This window comes from Oncorhynchus kisutch, unplaced genomic scaffold, assembly GCF_002021735.2.
Source record: "Oncorhynchus kisutch isolate 150728-3 unplaced genomic scaffold, Okis_V2 Okis03b-Okis08b_hom, whole genome shotgun sequence".
Classification (NCBI taxonomy): Eukaryota; Metazoa; Chordata; class Actinopteri; order Salmoniformes; family Salmonidae; genus Oncorhynchus; species Oncorhynchus kisutch.
Genome location: NW_022261980.1, coordinates 13,315,390 through 13,341,598, shown reverse-complemented (window position 1 = coordinate 13,341,598; position 26,209 = coordinate 13,315,390). Strand labels below are relative to the sequence as shown.

Sequence of the window (26,209 nt, the reverse complement as noted above, 5' to 3'; positions counted from 1 at the left end):
AAGTTGTTTTCACATCAAGTTGTTTCCACATCAAGTTGTTTTCACATCATGTTGTTTTCACATCAAATCTTCAACTCTAAAAATAAGTAGGTTCTATAAAATGCTTTGCTGCTTTCAAATGCCAACTAATAACGATTCCCTCTTTTCTAAGGTGAACGTGTCTGTTGAAGTTTTCATTGAAAATGTGAATGATAATCCTCCAAACTTCGCTCAGAGTCATTACGTTCTCCAGGTGAACGAGGTGAGACCTTCTTCTATTTACTATGTACCTTACTTCGCTCAGAGTCATTACGTTCTCCAGGTGAACGAGGTGAGACCTTCTTCTATTTACTATGTACCTTACTTCGCTCAGAGTCATTACGTTCTCCAGGTGAACGAGGTGAGACCTTCTTCTATTTACTATGTACCTTACTTCGCTCAGAGTCATTACGTTCTCCAGGTGAACGAGGTGAGACCTTCTTCTATTTACTATGTACCTTACTTCGCTCAGAGTCATTACGTTCTCCAGGTGAACGAGGTGAGACCTTCTTCTATTTACTATGTACCTTACTTCGCTCAGAGTCATTACGTTCTCCAGGTGAACGAGGTGAGACCTTCTTCTATTTACTATGTACCTTACTTCGCTCAGAGTCATTACGTTCTCCAGGTGAACGAGGTGAGACCTTCTTCTATTTACTATGTACCTTACTTCGCTCAGAGTCATTACGTTCTCCAGGTGAACGAGGTGAGACCTTCTTCTATTTACTATGTACCTTACTTCGCTCAGAGTCATTACGTTCTCCAGGTGAACGAGGTGAGACCTTCTTCTATTTACTATGTACCTTACAGCCTTGGACACTTCTCCGTGGGCCCAACAATACCATGGTGATTATGTTATGATGACAATAGTAATGAACTACTTGCACCCTTCATACAAAACCACATCAGTTTTTATGAATAAACTTTCCATATCGGTACATTTCCATTTTTTCCATTTTTCCATTTCCAGTGTTGGTCGGATAGAGGCCACAGACATTGACTATGAGCCCTCTCTCTCCCACAGCTGACTCCTGTGAACACCAGTGTTGGTCGGATAGAGGCCACAGACATTGACTCTGATCCCTCTCTCTCCCACAGCTGACTCCTGTGAACACCAGTGTTGGTCGGATAGAGGCTACAGACATTGATTCTGAGCCCCCTCTCTCTCCCACAGCTGACTCCTGTGAACACCAGTGTTGGTCGGATAGAGGCCACAGACATTGACTCTGATCCCTCTCTCTCCCACAGCTGACTCCTGTGAACACCAGTGTTGGTCGGATAGAGGCCACAGACATTGACTCTGAGCCCTCTCTCTCCCACAGCTGACTCCTGTGAACACCAGTGTTGGTCGGATAGAGGCCACAGACATTGACTCTGAGCCCTCTCTCTCCCACAGCTGACTCCTGTGAACACCAGTGTTGGTCGGATAGGGGCCACAGACATTGACTCTGAGCCCTCTCTCTCCCACAGCTGACTCCTGTGAACACCAGTGTTGGTCGGATAGAGGCCACAGACATTGACTCTGAGCCCTCTCTCTCCCACAGCTGACTCCTGTGAACACCAGTGTTGGTCAGATAGAGGCCACAGACATTGACTCTGAGCCCTCTCTCTCCCACAGCTGACTCCTGTGAACACCAGTGTTGGTCAGATAGAGGCCACAGACATTGACTCTGAGCCCTCTCTCTCCCACAGCTGACTCCTGTGAACACCAGTGTTGGTCGGATAGAGGCCACAGACATTGACTCTGAGCCCTCTCTCTCCCACAGCTGACTCCTGTGAACACCAGTGTTGGTCGGATAGAGGCCACAGACATTGACTCTGAGCCCTCTCTCTCCCACAGCTGACTCCTGTGAACACCAGTGTTGGTCGGATAGAGGCCACAGACATTGACTCTGAGCCACTGTACTATCGTTTAGAGTCAGCCACGGTAAGACCTTCCCTCCATCACCGATGAACACTATCACTGATCTGTTGATGCTGCTGTCTTGGTCCAGGTCTCTCCTGAAAAATAGATCCATTTTTTTTTATCTCAACAAGACGAACCTGGTATAAATAAAGGTTCAGTCAAATCATTTCTCAGCAGTTAGATGATTAAACACGTTTGTCATTGTTGGTGTCACCAGAACAGGTATCTACGACTGGAGAATGCCAACACCCCCAACATACTGGTACAAAACATCATCGACTACGACTCCGTCCAAAAGATCTCCCTGGTCTTACATGTACAGGTATACTGTTGTTTACATTCTGCCCAACTGTTTATGTCAAATGGGATTACAAAGTATTCAATAAATATACTAGAATCTGTAAAGTATTCAATAAATATACTAGAATCTGTAAAGTGTTCTAGAAATATACTAGAATGTGTAAAGTATTCCAGAAATATACTAGAATCTGTAAAGTGTTCTAGAAATATACTAGAATCTGTAAAGTATTCCAGAAATATACTAGAATCTGTAAAGTGCTCTAGAAATATACTAGAATCTGTAAAGTCTTCAATTAGTATACTAGAATCTGTAAAGTATTCAAGAAATATACTATAATCTGTAAAATATTCAAGAAATATACTAGAATCTGTAAAATATTCAATTAATATACTACAATCTGTAAAGTATTAAAGAAATATACTATAATCTGTAAAGTATTCAATAAATATACTAGAATCTGTAAAGTATTCAATAAATATACTAAAATCTGTAAAGTATTAAAGAAATATACCAGAATCTGTAAAATGTTCAATAAATATACTATAATCTGTAAAGTATTAAAGAAATATATTATAATCTGTAAAGTATTCAATAAATATACTAGAATCTGTAAAGTATTCAATAAATATACTAAAATCTGTAAAGTATTAAAGAAATATACCAGAATCTGTAAAATGTTCAATAAATATACTAGAATCTGTAAAGTATTAAAGAAATATATTATAATCTGTAAAGTATTCAATAAATATACTAGAATCTGTAAAGTATTCAATAAATATACTAGAATCTGTAAAGTATTCAATAAATATACTAGAATCTGTAAAGTATTCAAGAAATATACTAGAATCTGTAAAGTATTCAATAAATATACTCGTCTGTAAAGTATTCAAGAAATATACTAGAATCCTTAAAGTATTCAATAAATATACTAGAATGTGTAAAAAGTATTCAAGAAATATACTAGTCTGTAAAGTATTCAATAAATATACTAGAATCTTTAACGTATTCAAGAAATATCCTAGAGTCTGTAAAGTATTCAAGAAATATACTAGAATCTGTAAAGTATTCAATTAATATACCAGAATCTGTAAAGTATTCAAGAAATATACTAGAATCTGTAATGTATTAAAGAAATATACTAGAATCTGTAAAGTAATCAAAAAATATACTAGAATCTGTAAAGTATTCAAGAAATATACTAGAATCTGTAAAGTATTCCAGAAATATACTAGAATCTGTAAAGTATTCCAGAAATATACTCTAATCTGTAAAGTATTCCAGAAATATACTAGAATCTGTAAAATAACATAATCCTATAGTAGAGAACCAGGATCTGCTGTCCTCAGCTCAATGCCCTTTGACCTTCCTTGACAATCTATTAATACCATTTCCCAGGACACGTATAACGTTTCTGAGTCCGGCGAGCCTTCGTTCACTGCCGTGGTGACCATCACGGTTAACGTGAAGGACATTGACAACCGTCCACCGTGGTTCCAGCCCTGTGTCAGAACCAACCTGGGGATAGCCAAACTGTGTGTCAGCTCCGGCTACAGGGCAAAGGTCAACCTCACAGAGAAAGAGGTGTGTGATACAGTATATCTGTGTACCTGAACAGAGAGAGGTGTGTGTTACAGTATATCTGTCTACCTGAACAGAGAGAGGTGTGTTACAGTATATCTGTGTACCTGAACAGAGAGAGGTGTGATACAGTATATCTGTGTACCTGAACAGAGAGAGGTGTGATACAGTATATCTGTGTACCTGAACAGAGAGAGGTGTGTTACAGTATATCTGGGTACCTGAACAGAGAGGTGTGTGATACAGTATATCTGTGTACCTGAACAGAGAGATGTGTGATACAGTATATCTGTGTACCTGAACAGAGAGAGGTGTGTGATACAGTATATCTGTGTACCTTAACAGAGAGAGGTGTGTGATACAGTATATCTGTGTACCTGAACAGAGAGAGGTGTGTGATACAGTATATCTGTGTACCTGAACAGAGAGAGGTGTGTGATACAGTATATCTGTGTACCTGAACAGAGAGAGGTGTGTGATACAGTATATCTGTGTACCTGAACAGAGAGAGGTGTGTGATACAGTATATCTGTGTACCTGAACAGAGAGAGGTGTGATACAGTATATCTGTGTACCTGAACAGAGAGAGGTGTGATACAGTATATCTGTGTACCTGAACAGAGAGAGGTGTGATACAGTATATCTGTGTACCTGAACAGAGAGAGGTGTGTGATACAGTATATCTGTGTACCTGAACAGAGAGAGGTGTGATACAGTATATCTGTGTACCTGAACAGAGAGAGGTGTGATACAGTATATCTGTGTACCTGAACAGAGAGAGGTGTGATACAGTATATCTGTGTACCTGAACAGAGAGAGGTGTGATACAGTATATCTGTGTACCTGAACAGAGAGAGGTGTGATACAGTATATCTGTGTACCTGAACAGAGAGAGGTGTGATACAGTATATCTGTGTACCTGAACAGAGAGAGGTGTGATACAGTATATCTGTGTACCTGAACAGAGAGAGGTGTGATACAGTATATCTGTGTACCTGAACAGAGAGAGGTGTGATACAGTATATCTGTGTACCTGAACAGAGAGAGGTGTGATACAGTATATCTGTGTACCTGAACAGAGAGAGGTGTGATACAGTATATCTGTGTACCTGAACAGAGAGAGGTGTGTGATACAGTATATCTGTGTACCTGAACAGAGAGAGGTGTGTGATACAGTATATCTGTGTACCTGAACAGAGAGAGGTGTGATACAGTATATCTGTGTACCTGAACAGAGAGAGGTGTGATACAGTATATCTGTGTACCTGAACAGAGAGAGGTGTGATACAGTATATCTGTGTACCTGAACAGAGAGAGGTGTGATACAGTATATCTGTGTACCTGAACAGAGAGAGGTGTGATACAGTATATCTGTGTACCTGAACAGAGAGAGGTGTGATACAGTATATCTGTGTACCTGAACAGAGAGAGGTGTGATACAGTATATCTGTGTACCTGAACAGAGAGAGGTGTGATACAGTATATCTGTGTACCTGAACAGAGAGAGGTGTGATACAGTATATCTGTGTACCTGAACAGAGAGAGGTGTGTGATACAGTATATCTGTGTACCTGAACAGAGAGAGGTGTGTGATACAGTATATCTGTGTACCTGAACAGAGAGAGGTGTGATACAGTATATCTGTGTACCTGAACAGAGAGAGGTGTGATACAGTATATCTGTGTACCTGAACAGAGAGAGGTGTGATACAGTATATCTGTGTACCTGAACAGAGAGAGGTGTGATACAGTATATCTGTGTACCTGAACAGAGAGAGGTGTGTGATACAGTATATCTGTGTACCTGAACAGAGAGAGGTGTGTGATACAGTATATCTGTGTACCTGAACAGAGAGAGGTGTGTGATACAGTATATCTGTGTACCTGAACAGAGAGAGGTGTGTGATACAGTATATCTGTGTACCTGAACAGAGAGAGGTGTGTGATACAGTATATCTGTGTACCTGAACAGAGAGAGGTGTGATACAGTATATCTGTGTACCTGAACAGAGAGAGGTGTGATACAGTATATCTGTGTACCTGAACAGAGAGAGGTGTGATACAGTATATCTGTGTACCTGAACAGAGAGAGGTGTGTTACAGTATATCTGTGTACCTGAACAGAGAGAGGTGTGATACAGTATATCTGTGTACCTGAACAGAGAGAGGTGTGATACAGTATATCTGTGTACCTGAACAGAGAGAGGTGTGATACAGTATATCTGTGTACCTGAACAGAGAGAGGTGTGATACAGTATATCTGTGTACCTGAACAGAGAGAGGTGTGATACAGTATATCTGTGTACCTGAACAGAGAGAGGTGTGATACAGTATATCTGTGTACCTGAACAGAGAGAGGTGTGATACAGTATATCTGTGTACCTGAACAGAGAGAGGTGTGATACAGTATATCTGTGTACCTGAACAGAGAGAGGTGTGATACAGTATATCTGTGTACCTGAACAGAGAGAGGTGTGATACAGTATATCTGTGTACCTGAACAGAGAGAGGTGTGATACAGTATATCTGTGTACCTGAACAGAGAGAGGTGTGATACAGTATATCTGCGTACCTGAACAGAGAGAGGTGTGATACAGTATATCTGTGTACCTGAACAGAGAGAGGTGTGATACAGTATATCTGTGTACCTGAACAGAGAGAGGTGTGATACAGTATATCTGTGTACCTGAACAGAGAGAGGTGTGTTACAGTATATCTGTGTACCTGAACAGAGAGAGGTGTGATACAGTATATCTGTGTACCTGAACAGAGAGAGGTGTGTTACAGTATATCTGTGTACCTGAACAGAGAGAGGTGTGATACAGTATATCTGTGTACCTGAACAGAGAGAGGTGTGTGATACAGTATATCTGTGTACCTGAACAGAGAGAGGTGTGATACAGTATATCTGTGTACCTGAACAGAGAGAGGTGTGATACAGTATATCTGTGTACCTGAACAGAGAGAGGTGTGATACAGTATATCTGTGTACCTGAACAGAGAGAGGTGTGATACAGTATATCTGCGTACCTGAACAGAGAGAGGTGTGATACAGTATATCTGTGTACCTGAACAGAGAGAGGTGTGATACAGTATATCTGTGTACCTGAACAGAGAGAGGTGTGATACAGTATATCTGTGTACCTGAACAGAGAGAGGTGTGTTACAGTATATCTGTGTACCTGAACAGAGAGAGGTGTGATACAGTATATCTGTGTACCTGAACAGAGAGAGGTGTGTTACAGTATATCTGTGTACCTGAACAGAGAGAGGTGTGATACAGTATATCTGTGTACCTGAACAGAGAGAGGTGTGATACAGTATATCTGTGTACCTGAACAGAGAGAGGTGTGATACAGTATATCTGTGTACCTGAACAGAGAGAGGTGTGATACAGTATATCTGTGTACCTGAACAGAGAGAGGTGTGATACAGTATATCTGTGTACCTGAACAGAGAGAGGTGTGATACAGTATATCTGTGTACCTGAACAGAGAGAGGTGTGATACAGTATATCTGTGTACCTGAACAGAGAGAGGTGTGATACAGTATATCTGTGTACCTGAACAGAGAGAGGTGTGTGATACAGTATATCTGTGTACCTGAACAGAGAGGTGTGTGATACAGTATATCTGTGTACCTGAACAGAGAGAGGTGTGATACAGTATATCTGTGTACCTGAACAGAGAGAGGTGTGATACAGTATATCTGTATGTAGTACTTATAGTGTATTATATTATATTATATTATAGTGTATTTTCGTAATCGTGGTGCGTTTGATTTAACTTAAGAGTTTTCACTTTTGGGACTATTCAATTGGTTCCATTAAACAGGGCAAACTCAACCAAGTGCAGCTCAGGTATTTCACATCCAGTATGTATTGGACCCTGGTCTGTTGTTGTCCACAGGACGGTGCTTTATCTCTGAACCCTGGTCTGTTGTTGTCCACAGGACGGTGTTTTATCTCTGAACCCTGGTCTGTTGTTGTCCACAGGACGGTGTTTTATCTCTGAACCCTGGTCTGTTGTTGTCCACAGGACGGTGCCTTATCTCTGGAGCCTGGTCCGTTATACGCCAAGGATGGAGACAGAAACAGGAGTGAGATGATCAACTACAGGATAATTAGAGGTACAACAGGTCTTTATGTTCTCCTCACAGTTATCTAGTGTTGATGTTCTCCTCACAGTAATCTAGTGTTGATGTTCTCCTCACAGTAATCTAGTTTTAATGTACTCTCCACAGTAATCTAGTGTTGATGTTCTCCTCACAGTAATCTAGTTTTAATGTTCTCCTCACAGTAATCTAGTTTTAATGTTCTCCCCACAGTAATCTAGTTTTAATGTTCTCCTCACAGTAATCTAGTTTTAATGTCCTCCCCACAGTAATCTAGTTTTAATGTTCTCCCCACAGTAATCTAGTTTTAATGTTCTCCTCACAGTAATCTAGTTTTAATGTTCTCCCCACAGTAATCTAGTTTTAATGTTCTCCTCACAGTAATCTAGTTTTAATGTTCTCCCCACAGTAATCTAGTTTTAATGTTCTCTCCACAGTAATCTAGTTTTAATGTTCTCCTCACAGTAATCTAGTTTTAATGTTCTCTCCACAGTAATCTAGTGTTGATGTTCTCCTCACAGTAAGATTTATTTTACCTTATGAAGATGGAGACGCTGCCAGTAAAGGTGGTAATTGGGAGCATATACAATATCAGGGACTTCCTGTTCTCTTCCTGTTCTCTTCCTGTTCTCTTGTTATCTCTTATCTCTCAATCTCTCATCAACGTTTTTCATAAGGATGTGCGTATGACCACAAAGTATTCTATATTTTAAAAATATATCATAATTGATCAGATATCATCATACTGGTTTCTCCTCTGTATCTCATAGCAGACTGATCTTGACTTCACGGTTTCTCCTCTGTATCTCATAGCAGACTGATCTTGACTTCACGGTTTCTCCTCTGTATCTCATAGCAGACTGATCTTGACTTCACGGTTTCTCCTCTGTATCTCATAGCAGACTGATCTTGACTTCACGGTTTCTCCTCTGTATCTCATAGCAGACTGATCTTGACTTCACGGTTTCTCCTCTGTATCTCATAGCAGACTGATCTTGACTTCACGGTTTCTCCTCTGTATCTCATAGCAGACTGATCTTGACTTCACGGTTTCTCCTCTGTATCTCATAGCAGACTGATCTTGACTTCACGGTTTCTCCTCTGTATCTCATAGCAGACTGATCTTGACTTCACGGTTCCTCCTCTGTATCTCATAGCAAACTGATCTTGACTTCACGGTTTGTTTATCTTTCCCTCCCAGGGAATGAAGGCAGCATCTTCCAGATCGATGAGGAGACGGGGAACATCTCCATGGCCAAAGCGGCAGACATAGCAGGCCCAATAACTCTCACTGTCCTGGTAAGAGATGTCTTTTCAATCTGCATTTCCATTTGTGCCTCAATTACTTATTTTGGCATATAATCGATTGAAAGCTATGATTGTGTTCAACATTGAAATTGATCTTCAGATCATGGATCTTTTCAAATGATGATGAATGAGATCAACTTACTAGAACATAATTTCGTGTTTCAGACTACATTCTTTATTAACATATAGTTCATAAAGTAGCTATAGACTTTCTAAAATATATTTCTAAAAGTCACTAATATAAAATACATTGTGGTGACTTGATCTGATCTTATTTGGGTTTGAGAAGAATTCTAGTTTATGACATAGTTTATCTAGTTTATGACATAGTTTATCTAGTTTATGACATAGTTTATCTAGTTTATGACATAGTTCATCTAGTCTATGACATAGTTCATCTAGTTTATGACATAGTTCATCTAGTTTATGACATAGTTTATCTAGTTTATGACATAGTTTATCTAGTTTATGACATAGTAATCTGGAAACCCAGAACTAAATCTGGTGTGTGCTGGTCATGCTATTTGATGTTTATCTGAACAGTCTGTCACAGGAGACTACAGACAGTCAGCAGCATAACACCCTGGATACCACTCTGGATACCACCCAGCATACCACCCAGCATACCACCCTGTATACCACCCAGCATACCACCCTGCATCCCACCCTGCATACCACCCTGCATACCACCCTGCATACCACCCTGCATACCACCCAGCATACCACCCAGCATACCACCCAGCATACCACCCAGCATACCACCATGCATCCCACCCTGCATCCCACCCTGCATACCACCCAGCATACCACCCAGCATACCACCCAGCATACCACCCTGCATACCACTCTGCATACCACCCTGCATACCACCTGGCATACCACCCTGCATACCACCCTGTATACCACCCTGCATACCACCCTGCATACCACCCTGTTTACCACCATGCATCCCACCCTGCATCCCACCCTGCATACCACCCAGCATACCACCCAGCATACCACCCTGTATACCACCCAGCATACCACCCAGCATACCACCCTGCATCCCACCCTGCATCCCACCCTGCATACCACCCTGCATACCACCCGGCATACCACCCAGCATACCACCCTGCATCCCACCCTGCATACCACCCTGCATACCACCCTGCATACCACCCAGCATACCACCCTGCATACCACCCAGCATACCACCCAGCATACCACCCTGCATACCACCCTGTATACCACCTGGCATACCACCATGCATCCCACCCTGCATCCCACCCTGCATACCACCCAGCATACCACCCAGCTAAGCAGGGTTGGTCGTGGTCGGTCCCTGGATGAGAGACCAGATGCTGCTGGCTTGCTTCTGAAGCTAAGCAGGGTTGGTCCCTGGATAGGATTCCAGATGCTGCTGGAAGTGGTGCTGGAGGGCCAGTAGGAGGCACTCTTTCCTCTGGTCTAAACAAATATATCCCTATACCCCAGGGCAGTGATTGGGGACACTGCCCTGTGTAGGGTGCTGTCTTTCAGATGGGATGTTAAACAGGTGTCCTGACGCTCTGTGGTCACTAAAGATCCCATGGCACTTATCATAAGAGTAGGCGTGTTAACCCCGGTGTCCTGACTAAATTCCCAATGGCCTTCATACCATCATGGTCACCTAATCATCCCCAGCTCACAATTGGTTCATTCATCTCCTCTTCTCTCCCCTGTAACTATTCCCCAGGTTGTTGTTGTAAATGAGAATGTGTTCTCAGTCAACTTACCTGGTAAAATAACAGAAAAATACAAGGACTAGACTACCTCCCTCTCTCTAGTAGATAGACCACCTCCCTCTCTCTACTAGATAGACTACCTCCCTCTCTCTACTAGATAGACCACCTCCCTCTACTAGATAGACTACCTCCCTCTCTCTAGTAGATAGACCACCTCCCTCTCTCTACTAGATAGACCACCTCCCTCTCTCTACTAGATAGACCACCTCCCTCTCTCTACTAGATAGACCACCTCCCTCTCTCTAGTAGATAGACCACCTCCCTCTCTCTACTAGATAGACTACCTCCCTCTCTCTACTAGATAGACTACCTCCCTCTCTCTACTAGATAGACTACCTCCCTCTCTCTACTAGATAGACCACCTCCCTCTCTCTAGTAGATAGACCACCTCCCTCTCTCTAGTAGATAGACCACCTCCCTCTCTCTAGTAGATAGACCACCTCCCTCTCTCTAGTAGATAGACCACCTCCCTCTCTCTACTAGATAGACCACCTCCCGCTCTCTACTAGATAGACTACCTCCCTCTCTCTAGTAGATAGACCACCTCCCTCTCTCTAGTAGATAGACTACCTCCCTCTCTCTACTAGATAGACTACCTCCCTCTCTCTAGTAGATAGACTACCTCCCTCTCTCTAGTAGATAGACCACCTCCCTCTCTCTAGTAGATAGACCACCTCCCTCTCTCTAGTAGATAGACCACCTCCCTCTCTCTAGTAGATAGACCACCTCCCTCTCTCTACTAGACAGACCACCTCCCTCTCTCTAGTAGATAGACCACCTCCCTCTCTCTAGTAGATAGACCACCTCCCTCTCTCTAGTAGATAGACCACCTCCCTCTCTCTAGTAGATAGACTACCTCCCTCTCTCTAGTAGATAGACCACCTCCCTCTCTCTACTAGACAGACCACCTCCCTCTCTCTAGTAGATAGACCACCTCCCTCTCTCTACTAGATAGACCACCTCCCTCTCTCTACTAGATAGACCACCTCCCTCTCTCTAGTAGATAGACCACCTCCCTCTCTCTACTAGACAGACCACCTCCCTCTCTCTAGTAGATAGACCACCTCCCTCTCTCTAGTAGATAGACCACCTCCCTCTCTCTACTAGATAGACCACCTCCCTCTCTCTACTAGATAGACTACCTCCCTCTCTCTACTAGATAGACTACCTCCCTCTCTCTACTAGATAGACTACCTCCCTCTCTCTACTAGATAGACTACCTCCCTCTGTCTACTAGACAGACCACCTCCCTCTACTAGATAGACTACCTCCCTCTCTCTACTAGATAGACCACCTCCCTCTACTAGATAGACTACCTCCCTCTCTCTACTAGATAGACCACCTCCCTCTACTAGGTAGACCACCTCCCTCTACTAGATAGACCACCTCCCTCTACTAGATAGACCACACCCCTCTACTAGATAGACCACACCCCTCTACTAGATAGACCACACCCCTCTACTAGATAGACCACACCCCTCTCTCTACTAGATAGACCACACCCCTCTACTAGATAGACCACACCCCTCTACTAGATAGACCACACCCCTCTACTAGACTTAATTACCTTAATCACAAGGTGGGAGTTAAAACAAATGTCCAATTACGACCTCGTCAACTGGGTCAATATACTATGGTGATGATCTACTCCTACCAACAGTAGGATCTGTACTCTCCATATTAAAGCCTGTATTAATATACTATGGTGATGATCTACTCCTACCAACAGTAGGATCTGTACTCTCCATATTAAAGCCTGTATTAATATACTATGGTGATGATCTACTCCTACCAACAGTAGGATCTGTACTCTCCATATTAAAGCCTGTATTAATATACTATGGTGATGATCTACTCCTACCAACAGTAGGATCTGTACTCTCCATATTAAAGCCTGTATTAATATACTATGGTGATGATCTACTCCTACCAACAGTAGGATCTGTACTCTCCATATTAAAGCCTGTATTAATATACTATGGTGATGATCTACTCCTACCAACAGTAGGATCTGTACTCTCCATATTAAAGCCTGTATTAATATACTATGGTGATGATCTACTCCTACCAACAGTAGGATCTGTACTCTCCATATTAACGCCTGTATTAATATACTATGGTGATGATCTACTCCTACCAACAGTAGGATCTGTACTCTCCATATTAAAGCCTGTATGATTATACTAGTCAACCCGGGTTAGGGGAGTTTGGTAGAAAATTACAAGATTATGTTTTAATACTGTTTATTCATGGAATAAGGTTTCTCAGTACTCTCTCTTCTGTGTCTGTGTGGACTGAGTTGGGCCTCTGGGGCTTGGCGCTGGCAGTTTGGACTGAGTTGGGCCTCTGGGGCTTGGCGCTGGCAGTTTGGACTGAGCTGGGCCTTTGGGGCTTGGCGCTGGCAGTTTGGACTGAGCTGGGCCTCTGGGGCTTGGCGCTGGCAGTTTGGACTGAGCTGGGCCTTTGGGGCTTGGCGTTGGCAGTTTGGACTGAGTTGGGCCTCTGGGGCTTGGCGCTGGCAGTTTGGACTGAGTTGGGCCTCTGGGGCTTGGCGCTGGCAGTTTGGACTGAGCTGGGCCTCTGGGGCTTGGCGCTGGCAGTTTGGACTGAGCTGGGCCTCTGGGGCTTGGCGCTGGCAGTTTGATTTATGATGGCTTGGCGCTGGCAGTTTGATTTATGATGGCTCGGCACTGGCAGTATGATTTATAATGGCTCGACGCTGGCAGTTTGATTTATGATGGCTCGGGGCTGGCAGTTTGATTTATAATGGCTCGACGCTGGCAGTATGATTTATGATGGCTCGGGGCTGGCAGTTTGATTTATGATGGCTCGACGCTGGCAGTTTGATTTATGATGGCTCGGGGCTGGCAGTATGATTTATAATGGCTTGACGCTGGCAGTTTGATTTATGATGGCTCGGGGCTGGCAGTTTGATGTATGATGGCTCGGGGCTGGCAATTTGATTTATGATGGCTCGGGGCTGGCAGTTTGATTTATGATGGCTCGGGGCTGGCAGTTTGATTTATGATGGCTCGGGGCTGGCAGTTTGATTCATGATGGCTCGGCGATAGAACCTATAGCCTGCGTTACATAGAAGGAGCTGGTGTTTCTGTACTGTGAGGTACCAGGAAGGAGATGTCTCTATGGCTGATGAGAAGAACTATAGGTTTGTTTTGTTTCCATTCAAAAATATCAACATTCCCTGTCTTTTTCTCCTCACTTTGAAAACATCTACAGTCCTATTGATCTGATTGGTTACTGATCTGATTGGTTAGTGTTAATATCATTTAAAATCCCTCAAATTGTGTCCCATATGTGTTTAGACACGGTGACCATTTACGGTCTTAGGGGCCAAACCCTGCTTTCTATATGATTGGAACAGTCCTCCCCCCAGCCAGATAGCGTTTGTTGTGAAGACTGTTCCAATTGTATAGAACGCAGGGTATGGCCCCTAAGACCAGGTTCTTCTCATCATGTCCCTGCTGAATGGAGAGGAGGAACCCTCTGATCCTGAGAGGGAATCTGATCCTCATCTATTTGGCCTACGTATATGCATAACCAAATGACATTTTGATGATAATGATGATACTCAGGAACTAGAGCAAGTTTTGTGGGCAGCAGGTAGACTAGTGGTTAGATCGTTGGACCAGTAACCAAAAGGTTGCTAGATTGAATCCCTGAGCTGACAAGGTAAAAATCTGTTGTTCTGCCCCTGAACAAGGCAGTTAACCCACTGTTCCTAGTATCTCCTTGTATCTCGGCAGCACACTTCAGAGTGTTGGGATCGACCAGCTACATTATTGCAATTGGGGCGGCAGGGTAGCCTAGTGGTTAGAGCGTTGGGCTAGTAACCGGAAGGTTGCAAGTTCAAACCCCCGAGCTGACTAGGTAACAAATCTGTCGTTCTGCCCCTGAACAGGCAGTTAACCCACTGTTCCTAGGCCGTCATTGAAAATAAGAATTTGTTCATAACTGACTTGCCTAGTTAAATAAAGGTTAAATAAAAAATTATTAGTAAATAAAAAAATAATTTTTAAATAAAGGTAAAATTAAAAATTTAAAAATCTTATTAAATAAAGGTAAAATTAAAAATTAAAAAATCTTATTCAATAAAGGTAAACTGTTTGAAGAATTAACAAAGTCTTTCTCACTTGGTTAGAATTTCCACAACAGGAGTTCCTAACCAATCAATGACCTTAATCACAAGGGGGCGGAGTGATAACCTGCAGACACTAGGCCCTCGGGGACTGGAGATGGACAATACTCTCTCCCATCTCTCCATCTCTCTCATCTCTCCAATCTCTTCCATCTTTCCCATCTCTCCCTCTCTCCCACCTCTCCATCTCTCCCATCTCTCCCATCTCTTCCATCTCTCCATCTGTCCAATCTCTCCCTCTCTCCAATCTCTTCCATCTCTTCCATCTCTCCCATCTCTTCCATCTCTCCAATCTCTCCCATCTCTCCATCTGTCCAATCTCTTCCATCTCTCCCATCTCACCATCTCTTCCATCTCTCCATCTCTCCATCTCTCCCTCGCTCCCATCTCTCCATCTCTCCATCTCTCCAATCTCTCCATCTCTCCATCTCATCATCTCTTCCATCTCTCCATCTCTCACTCTCTCCCATCTCTCCCTCTCTCCAATCTCTCCCATCTCTCCCATCTCTCCCTCTCTCCAATCTCTCCCATCTCTCCCATCTCTCCCATCTCTCCCTCTCTCCAATCTCTCCCATCTCTCCCATCTCTCCAATTTCTCCGTCTCTCCAATCTCTCCCATCTCTCCCATCTCTCCATCTCTCCATCTCTCCAATCTCTCCCATCTCTCCATCTCTCCAATCTCTCCCAGGCCTCCCAGGTTACCAACAGGGACCAGTTTGCGGTGACTCAGGTCACCATCGAGGTGCTGAGGAAGAGCAGGAACCCTCCGCGGTTTGAGAAGGAGCGCTATGAAGGTTACATCTACAGTAACTCAGTCCCAGAGACCATGATCCTACGAGACAGAACCTCCAACAGACCCTTCAGGGTCAGGGCCAGAGACGAGGACTTTGCCACCGTAAGAGTCAAAAGAGATCAACATTTAACATTTGAATCCTTTTAGCAGACACTTGTCTTACAATCTCAGTCTGTGTTTGTTCATGGGACATCTAAATGTAATGTCATGTCTCATATACAGTAGAGACACACTCGTCTGGCACTGTGAAAGTCCTAGAAATGACACAATTACCTGCAATTCTGGGTAGCTATGCTTCTGTTCTGTGTGGGATTTGAAACACTGGCACACAACTTTAATCAGCTTGTTTGTGTGTGGGTGTTTATGTGTGTGTGTGTGGGTGTTTATGTGTGTGTGTGTTTTAGGGTGTAAACCCAGACATGAGATATGAGGTGCAGTACAGCAGTTATGTCAACGTGACAAACGAAGGGTTTGTTCTTCTGAAGAGGATTGTGAAGACAGAGTCCTTCGCTCTGCAGGTGAGTGGTTACCTGCCTCATTGTTCTTCTGAAGAGGGTTGTGAAGGCAGAGTCCTTCGCTCTGCAGGTGAGTGGTTACCTGTCTCATTGTTCTTCTCAAGAGGATTGTGAAGACAGTCCTTCGCTCTCCAGGTGAGTGGTTACCTGCCTCATTGTTCTTCTGAAGAGGGTTGTGAAGACAGAGTCCTTCGCTCTGCAGGTGAGTGGTTACCTGCCTCATTGTTCTTCTGAAGAGGGTTGTGAAGATGGAGTCCTTCGCTCTGCAAGTGAGTGGTTACCTGTCTCATTGTTCTTCTGAAGAGGGTTGTGAAGATGGAGTCCTTCGCTCTGCAGGTGAGTGGTTACCTGCCTCATTGTTCTTCTGAAGAGGATTGTGAAGACAGAGTCCTTCGCTCTGCAGGTGAGTGGTTACCTGCCTCATTGTTCTTCTGAAGAGGGTTGTGAAGGCAGAGTCCTTCGCTCTGCAGGTGAGTGGTTACCTGTCTCATTGTTCTTCTGGAGAGGGTTGTGAAGACAGAGTCCTTCGCTCTGCAGGTGAGTGGTTACCTGCCTCATTGTTCTTCTGAAGAGGGTTGTGAAGGCAGAGTCCTTCGCTCTGCAGGTGAGTGGTTACCTGTCTCATTGTTCTTCTGGAGAGGGTTGTGAAGGCAGAGTCCTGCGCTCTGCAGGTGAGTGGTTACCTGTCTCATTGTTCTTCTGGAGAGGGTTGTGAAGGCAGAGTCCTGCGCTCTGCAGGTGAGTGGTTACCTGTCTCATTGTTCTTCTGGAGAGGGTTGTGAAGGCAGAGTCCTGCGCTCTGCAGGTGAGTGGTTACCTGTCTCATTGTTGTTCTGAAGAGGGTTGTGAAGGCAGAGTCCTTCGCTCTGCAGGTGAGTGGTTCCCTGCCTCATTGTTCTTCTGAAGAGGGTTGTGAAGGCAGAGTCCTTCGCTCTGCAGGTGAGTGGTTACCTGCCTCATTGTTCTTCTGAAGAGGGTTGTGAAGGCAGAGTCCTTCGCTCTGCAGCTGAGTGGTTACCTATCTCATTGTTCTTCTGAAGAGGGTTGTGAAGGCAGAGTCCTTCGCTCTGCAGCTGAGTGGTTACCTATCTCATTGTTCTTCTGAAGAGGGTTGTGAAGGCAGAGTCCTTCGCTCTGCAGCTGAGTGGTTACCTATCTCATTGTTCTTCTGAAGAGGGTTGTGAAGGCAGAGTCCTTCGCTCTGCAGCTGAGTGGTTACCTATCTCATTGTTCTTCTGAAGAGGGTTGTGAAGGCAGAGTCCTTCGCTCTGCAGCTGAGTGGTTACCTATCTCATTGTTCTTCTGAAGAGGGTTGTGAAGGCAGAGTCCTTCGCTCTGCAGCTGAGTGGTTACCTATCTCATTGTTCTTCTGAAGAGGGTTGTGAAGGCAGAGTCCTTCGCTCTCCAGGTGAGTGGTTACCTGCCTCATTGTTCTTCTGAAGAGGGTTGTGAAGGCAGAGTCCTTCGCTCTCCAGCTGAGTGGTTACCTGCCTCATTGTTCTTCTGAAGAGGGTTGTGAAGGCAGAGTCCTTCGCTCTGCAGGTGAGTGGTTCCCTGCCTCATTGTTCTTCTGAAGATGGTTGTGAAGGCAGAGTCCTTCGCTCTGCAGGTGAGTGGTTCCCTGCCTCATTGTTCTTCTGAAGAGGGTTGTGAAGGCAGAGTCCTTCGCTCTCCAGGTGAGTGGTTACCTGTCTCATTGTTCTTCTGGAGAGGGTTGTGAAGACAGAGTCCTTCGCTCTGCAGGTGAGTGGTTACCTGCCTCATTGTTCTTCTGAAGAGGGTTGTGAAGGCAGAGTCCTTCGCTCTGCAGGTGAGTGGTTACCTGTCTCATTGTTCTTCTGGAGAGGGTTGTGAAGGCAGAGTCCTGCGCTCTGCAGGTGAGTGGTTACCTGTCTCATTGTTCTTCTGGAGAGGGTTGTGAAGGCAGAGTCCTGCGCTCTGCAGGTGAGTGGTTACCTGTCTCATTGTTCTTCTGGAGAGGGTTGTGAAGGCAGAGTCCTGCGCTCTGCAGGTGAGTGGTTACCTGTCTCATTGTTGTTCTGAAGAGGGTTGTGAAGGCAGAGTCCTTCGCTCTGCAGGTGAGTGGTTCCCTGCCTCATTGTTCTTCTGAAGAGGGTTGTGAAGGCAGAGTCCTTCGCTCTGCAGGTGAGTGGTTACCTGCCTCATTGTTCTTCTGAAGAGGGTTGTGAAGGCAGAGTCCTTCGCTCTGCAGCTGAGTGGTTACCTATCTCATTGTTCTTCTGAAGAGGGTTGTGAAGGCAGAGTCCTTCGCTCTGCAGCTGAGTGGTTACCTATCTCATTGTTCTTCTGAAGAGGGTTGTGAAGGCAGAGTCCTTCGCTCTGCAGCTGAGTGGTTACCTATCTCATTGTTCTTCTGAAGAGGGTTGTGAAGGCAGAGTCCTTCGCTCTGCAGCTGAGTGGTTACCTATCTCATTGTTCTTCTGAAGAGGGTTGTGAAGGCAGAGTCCTTCGCTCTGCAGCTGAGTGGTTACCTATCTCATTGTTCTTCTGAAGAGGGTTGTGAAGGCAGAGTCCTTCGCTCTGCAGCTGAGTGGTTACCTATCTCATTGTTCTTCTGAAGAGGGTTGTGAAGGCAGAGTCCTTCGCTCTCCAGGTGAGTGGTTACCTGCCTCATTGTTCTTCTGAAGAGGGTTGTGAAGGCAGAGTCCTTCGCTCTCCAGCTGAGTGGTTACCTGCCTCATTGTTCTTCTGAAGAGGGTTGTGAAGGCAGAGTCCTTCGCTCTGCAGGTGAGTGGTTCCCTGCCTCATTGTTCTTCTGAAGATGGTTGTGAAGGCAGAGTCCTTCGCTCTGCAGGTGAGTGGTTCCCTGCCTCATTGTTCTTCTGAAGAGGGTTGTGAAGGCAGAGTCCTTCGCTCTCCAGGTGAGTGGTTACCTATCTCATTGTTCTTCTGAAGAGGGTTGTGAAGGCAGAGTCCTTCGCTCTGCAGCTGAGTGGTTACCTATCTCATTGTTCTTCTGAAGAGGGTTGTGAAGGCAGAGTCCTTCGCTCTGCAGTTGAGTGGTTACCTGCCTCATTGTTCTTCTGAAGAGGGTTGTGAAGGCAGAGTCCTTCGCTCTGCAGCTGAGTGGTTACCTGCCTCATTGTTCTTCTGAAGAGGGTTGTGAAGGCAGAGTCCTTCGCTCTGCAGCTGAGTGGTTACCTGCCTCATTGTTCTTCTGAAGAGGGTTGTGAAGGCAGAGTCCTTCGCTCTGCAGCTGAGTGGTTACCTGCCTCATTGTTCTTCTGAAGAGGGTTGTGAAGACAGAGTCCTTCGCTCTGCAGCTGAGTGGTTACCTGTCTCATTGTTCTTCTGAAGAGGGTTGTGAAGACAGAGTCCTTCGCTCTGCAGCTGAGTGGTTACCTGCCTCATTGTTCTTCTGAAGAGGGTTGTGAAGACAGAGTCCTTCGCTCTGCAGCTGAGTGGTTACCTGCCTCATTGTTCTTCTGAAGAGGGTTGTGAAGGCAGAGTCCTTCGCTCTGCAGCTGAGTGGTTACCTGCCTCATTGTTCTTCTGAAGAGGGTTGTGAAGGCAGAGTCCTTCGCTCTGCAGCTGAGTGGTTACCTATCTCATTGTTCTTCTGAAGAGGGTTGTGAAGGCAGAGTCCTTCGCTCTGCAGCTGAGTGGTTACCTATCTCATTGTTCTTCTGAAGAGGGTTGTGAAGGCAGAGTCCTTCGCTCTGCAGCTGAGTGGTTACCTATCTCATTGTTCTTCTGAAGAGGGTTGTGAAGGCAGAGTCCTTCGCTCTGCAGCTGAGTGGTTACCTGCCTTTTACTAGATTACTATAATTGATTTGACGAATGTTTTGGTTAATGCTGGGGGGTTACAGAGACATTCAGAGAAATTATAATATTGTATTTTTCCTTGTGATGTGTGTGTAGATTCGTGCTATGGACCTGTCTACAGGGGAGTTTGGTACAGCGGCCCTCTCTGTCCTGGTTATACCAGGTAAGACTTTCACACAGCACCACAAGGGAAGGTTAACTCACAGCAAAGGGAAATGAGCCCTTGATGACTGATTGTTCAGATGATCTACTCCTACCAACAGTAGGATCTGTACTCTCCATATTAAAGCCTGTATTAATATACTATGGTGATGATCTACTCCTACCAACAGTAGGATCTGTACTCTCCATATTAAAGCCTGTATTAATATACTATGGTGATGATCTACCCCTACCAACAGTAGGATCTGTACTCTCCATATTAAAGCCTGTATTAATATACTATGGTGATGATCTACTCCTACCAACAGTAGGATCTGTACTCTCCATATCAAAGCCTGTATTAATATACTATGGTGATGATCTACTCCTACCAACAGTAGGATCTGTACTCTCCATATCAAAGCCTGTATTATTGGTGGGGTTCAAGGTAGAAGTGAAGTGGAATAGAGTTTAGGTACATCTCAAAGGCCATTGTCTGCTGTAACGGCTGGATTGATTGATTAATAAATTGATTGGTTGGTTGATAACTTGATTGATTAATATATTGATTGGTTGGTTGGTTGATAACTTGATTCATTGATTAATATATTGATTGGTTGGTTGGTTGATAACTTGATTCATTGATTAATATATTGATTGGTTGGTTGATAACTTGATTGATTAATATATTGATTGGTTGGTTGATAACTCGATTGATTGGTTGGTTGGTTGATAACTTGATTCATTGATTAATATATTGATTGGTTGGTTGATAACTTGATTGATTAATATATTGATTGGTTGGTTGATAACTCGATTGATTGATATCTTGACTGGTTGCCTTGACTATTATTTTCCCTGACCTCTGACCCTCTACAGCTGTGGCGGTTCCTTTGCCCTCGGGGGCAGGGTACCGGGCGGGGGACATGGCTCTTCTGGGATTGATCATGGCAGCCATCTTGGTTCTCTGCTTCATCGTGATTGGTTTCCTGATCTCCCGCCTGAAGAAAGGAGGCGCCAACCTGGATAAGATAACTGAGGTCAGCACCATTCTGTGAGTTCAGCTCAGAACTGATGCTGCGTTCATGACAAGTGGGAAACTCCGATAATACTACTTGTAGCCTGGGATCAACGAGTTGTATGAGTTGATGTGCTGTAAACACGTTCAGCATGCTGATTGGCTAATGGCAAACAAGCAGCGTCAACCATACACTAACAGCACAGCTTTCAGACACAACTAATTACAGTGTTCAAAAAAACATATTAATAGATTATTTATTTTCATGAATAATGTTTTATTGTTGTATTTAACTGCCAAAATTGTTATGAGGTCATTTCCTTTTGTATGTGACATCAGAGGTCAGTATGTGGGAGGAGTCAGAGATGATAGATGAGTTTCCCCCACTAGTAATCACCAGTAGGAAGGTCCTTCATGTGGGTTTCTCCCAGTGGAATGTGACATCAGAGGTCAGTATGTGGGAGGAGTCAGAGACGATAGATGAGTTTCCCCCACTAGTAAACACCAGTAGGAAGGTCCTTCATGTGGGTTTCTCCCAGTGGAATGTGACATCAGAGGTCAGTATGTGGGAGGAGTCAGAGATGATAGATGAGTTTCCCCCACTAGTAATCACCAGTAGGAAGGCCCTTCATGTGGGTTTCTCCCAGTGGAATGCTGGTATTGAGGAGGTTCCGCAGCATGACACTTAGTGAAAGTCCTGTCCTGCGAGTGTTTTTGAGACAGCCTTAGCCCTAACAGGAAGGTTACCTAGTGTCAGAACTGTTTGTGTTGTCTTGTCAACACCTTGGCAGGACTTAACAAACAGATCTGGGATCAGGTTAGCAGGCTATCCAGGGCTGTTGGATGGAGTAGTGATGGCTGGTTGAATAACCCTGGATAGGATTAGATCTGGGATCAGGTTAGCAGGCTAGCCGGGGCTGTTGGATGGAGTAGTGATGGCTGGTTGAATAACCCTGGATAGGATTAGACGCTGATTAGAAGGCCTGTGAACAAGGCATTTATCCTGATTGAATTGAACAGCTTCACTGAATATTTATGAGTAGTGCTTCACAGAAGGGCTCTGTGTGTTAAGCAGAATAAATGAACCTAACGCTATGGGAAGGCAGAAGCATCTGTGACATTGAACTATGCCTAGAGATCAATGGTTCATTAACTTGTGTGTAAATGACAGCTTTCTCTCTCTCTCTACTCCTCTCTCTCTCTACTCCTCTCTCTACTCCTCTCTCTCTCTCTCTCTCTCTCTACTCCTCTCTCTCTCTCTCTACTCCTTCTCTCTCTCTCTCTACTCCTCTCTCTCTCTCTACTCCTCTCTCTCTGTCTCTACTCCTCTCTCTCTCTCTCTCTCTACTCCCTCTCTCTCTCTCTCTCTACTCTTTCTCTCTCTCTCTACTCCTCTCTCTCTCTCTCTCTCTACTCCTCTCTCTACTCCTCTCCCTACTCCTCTCTCTCTCTACTCCTCTCTCTCTCTACTCCTCTCTCTCTCTCTCTCTCTCTCTCTCTCTACTCCTCTCTCTCTCTACTCCCTCTCTCTCTACTCTATCTTCTCCTCTCTCTCTCTACTCCTCTCTCTCTCTCTACTCCTCTCTCTCTCTCTCTCTCTCTCTCTCTCTCTCTCTCTCTACTCTCTCTCTCTCCTCTCTCTCTCTACTCCTCTCTCTCTCTCTCTCTACTCCTCTCTCTCTCTCTCTCTACTCCTCTCTCTCTCTCTCTCTCTACTCCTCTCTCTCTAATCCTCTCTCTCTCTACTCCTCTCTCTCCTCTCTCTCTCTCTACTCCTCTCTCTCTCTCTACTCCTCTCTCTCTACTCCTCTCTCTCTCTACTCCTCTCTCTCTCTCTCTCTCTACTCCTCTCTCTCTACCTCTCTCTCTCTACTCCTCTCTCTCTCTCTCTCTCTCTACTCCTCTCTCTCTCTCTCTCTCTCTACTCCTCTCTCTCTACTCCTCTCTCTCTCTCTCTCTCTCTACTCCTCTCTCTACTCCTCTCTCTCTCTCTCTCTCTACTCCTCTCTCTCTCTCTCTACTCCTCTCTCTCTCTACTCCTCTCTCTCTCTCTCTCTCTACTCCTCTCTCTCTCTACTCCTCTCTCTCTCTACTCCTCTCTCTCTCTCTCTCACTCTCTCTACTCCTCTCTCTCTCTACTCCTCTCTCTACTCCTCTCTCTCTCTCTACTCCTCTCTCTCTCTCTCTCTCTCTCTCTACTCCTCTCTCTCTCTCTCTCTCTACTCCTCTCTCTAGTGCTTCAGTTTTTAACTCGTAGGACAACTTTATTGCTATTATTTATGACTATTTATCTACTTGTATTATTTATTTAGTTACTATTTATTCAACCAAATGATATACACACAACACATGCATCTCGTATCCTGTGATCCTTGTACTTGACACATTTAACATGGTTGCTGTCCTGTCTTCTATCCTGTCTGTAGTGTCTGGCTCCATGTCTGAAGATGACAAGGCCCCAAGGGAGACCCAAGGACACCCTGCAGTACACCAACGATGGCTACCAGGGTACCGAGGGTGATGCCCTGCGCTGCAGACCCAGACGCCCAGAGCCGGTAGACAAGAGGGGCCGAGGTGCTACTGTCCCTGGGGACAGAGGCAGAGCCATCCCCCTGGAGCGACGCCGGAGCGACCGCCACTGTGGCTTCTGCGGCCTGTACGCCAACCACAACGCCAAGCCCGGCCCGGCCTGCAGCCCTGCTATGGGGGGTGGGAGAGGAGAAGGAGGAGACAAGGACGGGGTGAGGTCCATCCTCGCCAAGGGGGGGAGGAAGGAAGGAGGGAAGTCAGTGTGGTTTAAGGAGAACGAGGATGCGTCTGGGATCGAGGTGGAGATCATCCCGGATACTCTGGGTCAGGAGGAGGAGACTGAGGAGGAGGTGTTGGACATGGAGGAGGTGGAGGAGGGAGACAGGAGCATGTCTAGTCAGACAGAGATCGATGGTGGGCATGGGGACCAGGAGAGCCGTGGAGAGTCTGATTCAGCTGCTAAAGAGGAAAAAGAGAAGGAGGGTTGAGAGGATATCTGGGTGAATTCAATAGGGAGATGATAGCTAGGTTATATTCTATAGGGAGAGTATATCTGGGTTATAGTCTATAGGGAGAGGATATCTGGGTTATATTCTATAGGGAGAGGATATCTGGGTTATAGTCTATAGGGATATGATATCTGGGTTATATTCTATAGGGAGATGATATCTGGGTTATATCCAATAGGGATATGATATCTGGGTTATATTCTATAGGGAGAGGATATCTGGGTTATATTCTATAGGGAGAGGATATCTGGGTTATATTCTATAGGGAGATGATATCTGGGTTATATCCAATAGGGATATGATATCTGGGTTATATTCTATAGGGAGAGGATATCTGGGTTATATTCTATAGGGAGAGGATATCTGGGTTATATTCTATAGGGAGAGGATATCTGGGTTATATTCAATAGGGAGAGGATATCTGGGTTATATTCAATAGGGAGAGGATATCTGGGTTATATTCAATAGGGAGAGGATATCTGGGTTATATTCAATAGGGAGAGGATATCTGGGTTATATTCAATAGGGAGAGGATATCTGGGTTATATTCTATAGGGAGAGGATATCTGGGTTATATTCTATAAGGAGATGATATCTGGGTTATATTCAATAGGGAAAGGATATCTAGGTTATATTCTATAAGGAGAGGATATCTGGGTTATATTCTACAGGGAGATGATATCTGGGTTATATTCTATAAGGAGAGGATATCTGGGTTATATTCTATAGGGAGAGGATATCTGGGTTATATTCTATAGGGAGAGGATATCTGGGTTATAGTCTATAGGGAGAGGATATCTGGGTTATATTCAATAGGGAGAGGATATCTGGGTTATATTCAATAGGGAGAGGATATCTGGGTTATATTCTATAGGGAGAGGATATCTGGGTTATATTCTATAGGGAGATGATATCTGGGTTATATTCAATAGGGAGAGGATATCTAGGTTATATTCTATAAGGAGAGGATATCTGGGTTATATTCTACAGGGAGATGATATCTGGGTTATATTCAATAGGGAGATGATATCTGGGTTATATTCTATAGGGAGAGGGTATCTAGGTTAAAGGCACAAAACAGAAGAAAACAGAGTAAAACAGGAAGGTGTCTGAAGATGTACAGTACGAACTGCCCACTCTGAAGAACATACCCCGGCCGTAAGAGAAATGGAGTTTCCATCATCATGGGAAAACCTGACTATTATACTATGGACATCCAGAGTGGGATTCTGGAACATGGACATTAGTTCACACAGATTGGAGGGAATTACCCTTTTTGGATAAGTGTGTGTCTACATCATGTGGCTTCCATCGCAATATGGTGAGAGATTCCTTTCAATATATGGGGAGCTATTCCTTTCAATATATGGGGAGCTATTCCTTTCAATATATGGGGAGATATTCCTTTCAATATGTGGGGAGCTATCCCTTTCAATATATGGTGAGACATTCCTTTCAATATATGGGGAGCTATTCCTTTCAATATATGGGGAGCTATTCCTTTCAATATATGGGGAGACATTCCTTTCAATATATGGTGAGACATTCCTTTCAATATATGGGGAGCTATTCCTTTCAATATATGGAGAGCTATTCCTTTAAATATATTGTGATTTATTCAATATATAAAAGACAATTTCCATGAAGTACCACAAGAAGGGGATCAAGTTGGATACAATTTCTTTTTAACTTGGTATCTTTTAATGATCGTTCTGAGAGCGAATCCATCAAGTCCTTGGGAAAGATTTTATGAGTATTACTAATGAGGGAAAAAAA

The 26,209-nt window shown here is 44.3% G+C and overlaps 1 protein-coding gene across 4 annotated transcripts in view; it reads left to right on the top strand.

Moving 5' to 3' along the window:
• The window catches only part of cdhr5a (cadherin-related family member 5a), a 48,955-nt gene extending 22,780 nt beyond the window's left edge, over positions 1-26,175 (top strand). For 2 of the 4 annotated variants that reach the window (XM_031812809.1, XM_031812811.1), the window contains 11 exons: positions 152-241; positions 1,859-1,945; positions 2,142-2,246; positions 3,621-3,806; positions 7,840-7,930; positions 9,117-9,214; positions 15,831-16,037; positions 16,340-16,453; positions 20,333-20,399; positions 21,257-21,417; positions 23,822-26,175. In XM_031812809.1, the coding sequence (XP_031668669.1) occupies positions 152-241; positions 1,859-1,945; positions 2,142-2,246; positions 3,621-3,806; positions 7,840-7,930; positions 9,117-9,214; positions 15,831-16,037; positions 16,340-16,453; positions 20,333-20,399; positions 21,257-21,417; positions 23,822-24,412 (1,797 nt within the window). In that variant the 3' untranslated portion in view covers positions 24,413-26,175. Of the gene's footprint in view, positions 1-151; positions 242-1,858; positions 1,946-2,141; positions 2,247-3,620; positions 3,807-7,839; positions 7,931-9,116; positions 9,215-15,830; positions 16,038-16,339; positions 16,454-20,332; positions 20,400-21,256; positions 21,432-23,821 lie in introns of all 4 variants that reach the window. The other 2 variants (XM_031812812.1, XM_031812810.1) reach the window with 2 other exon arrangements.
• Positions 26,176-26,209: the final 34 nt, after the last annotated feature.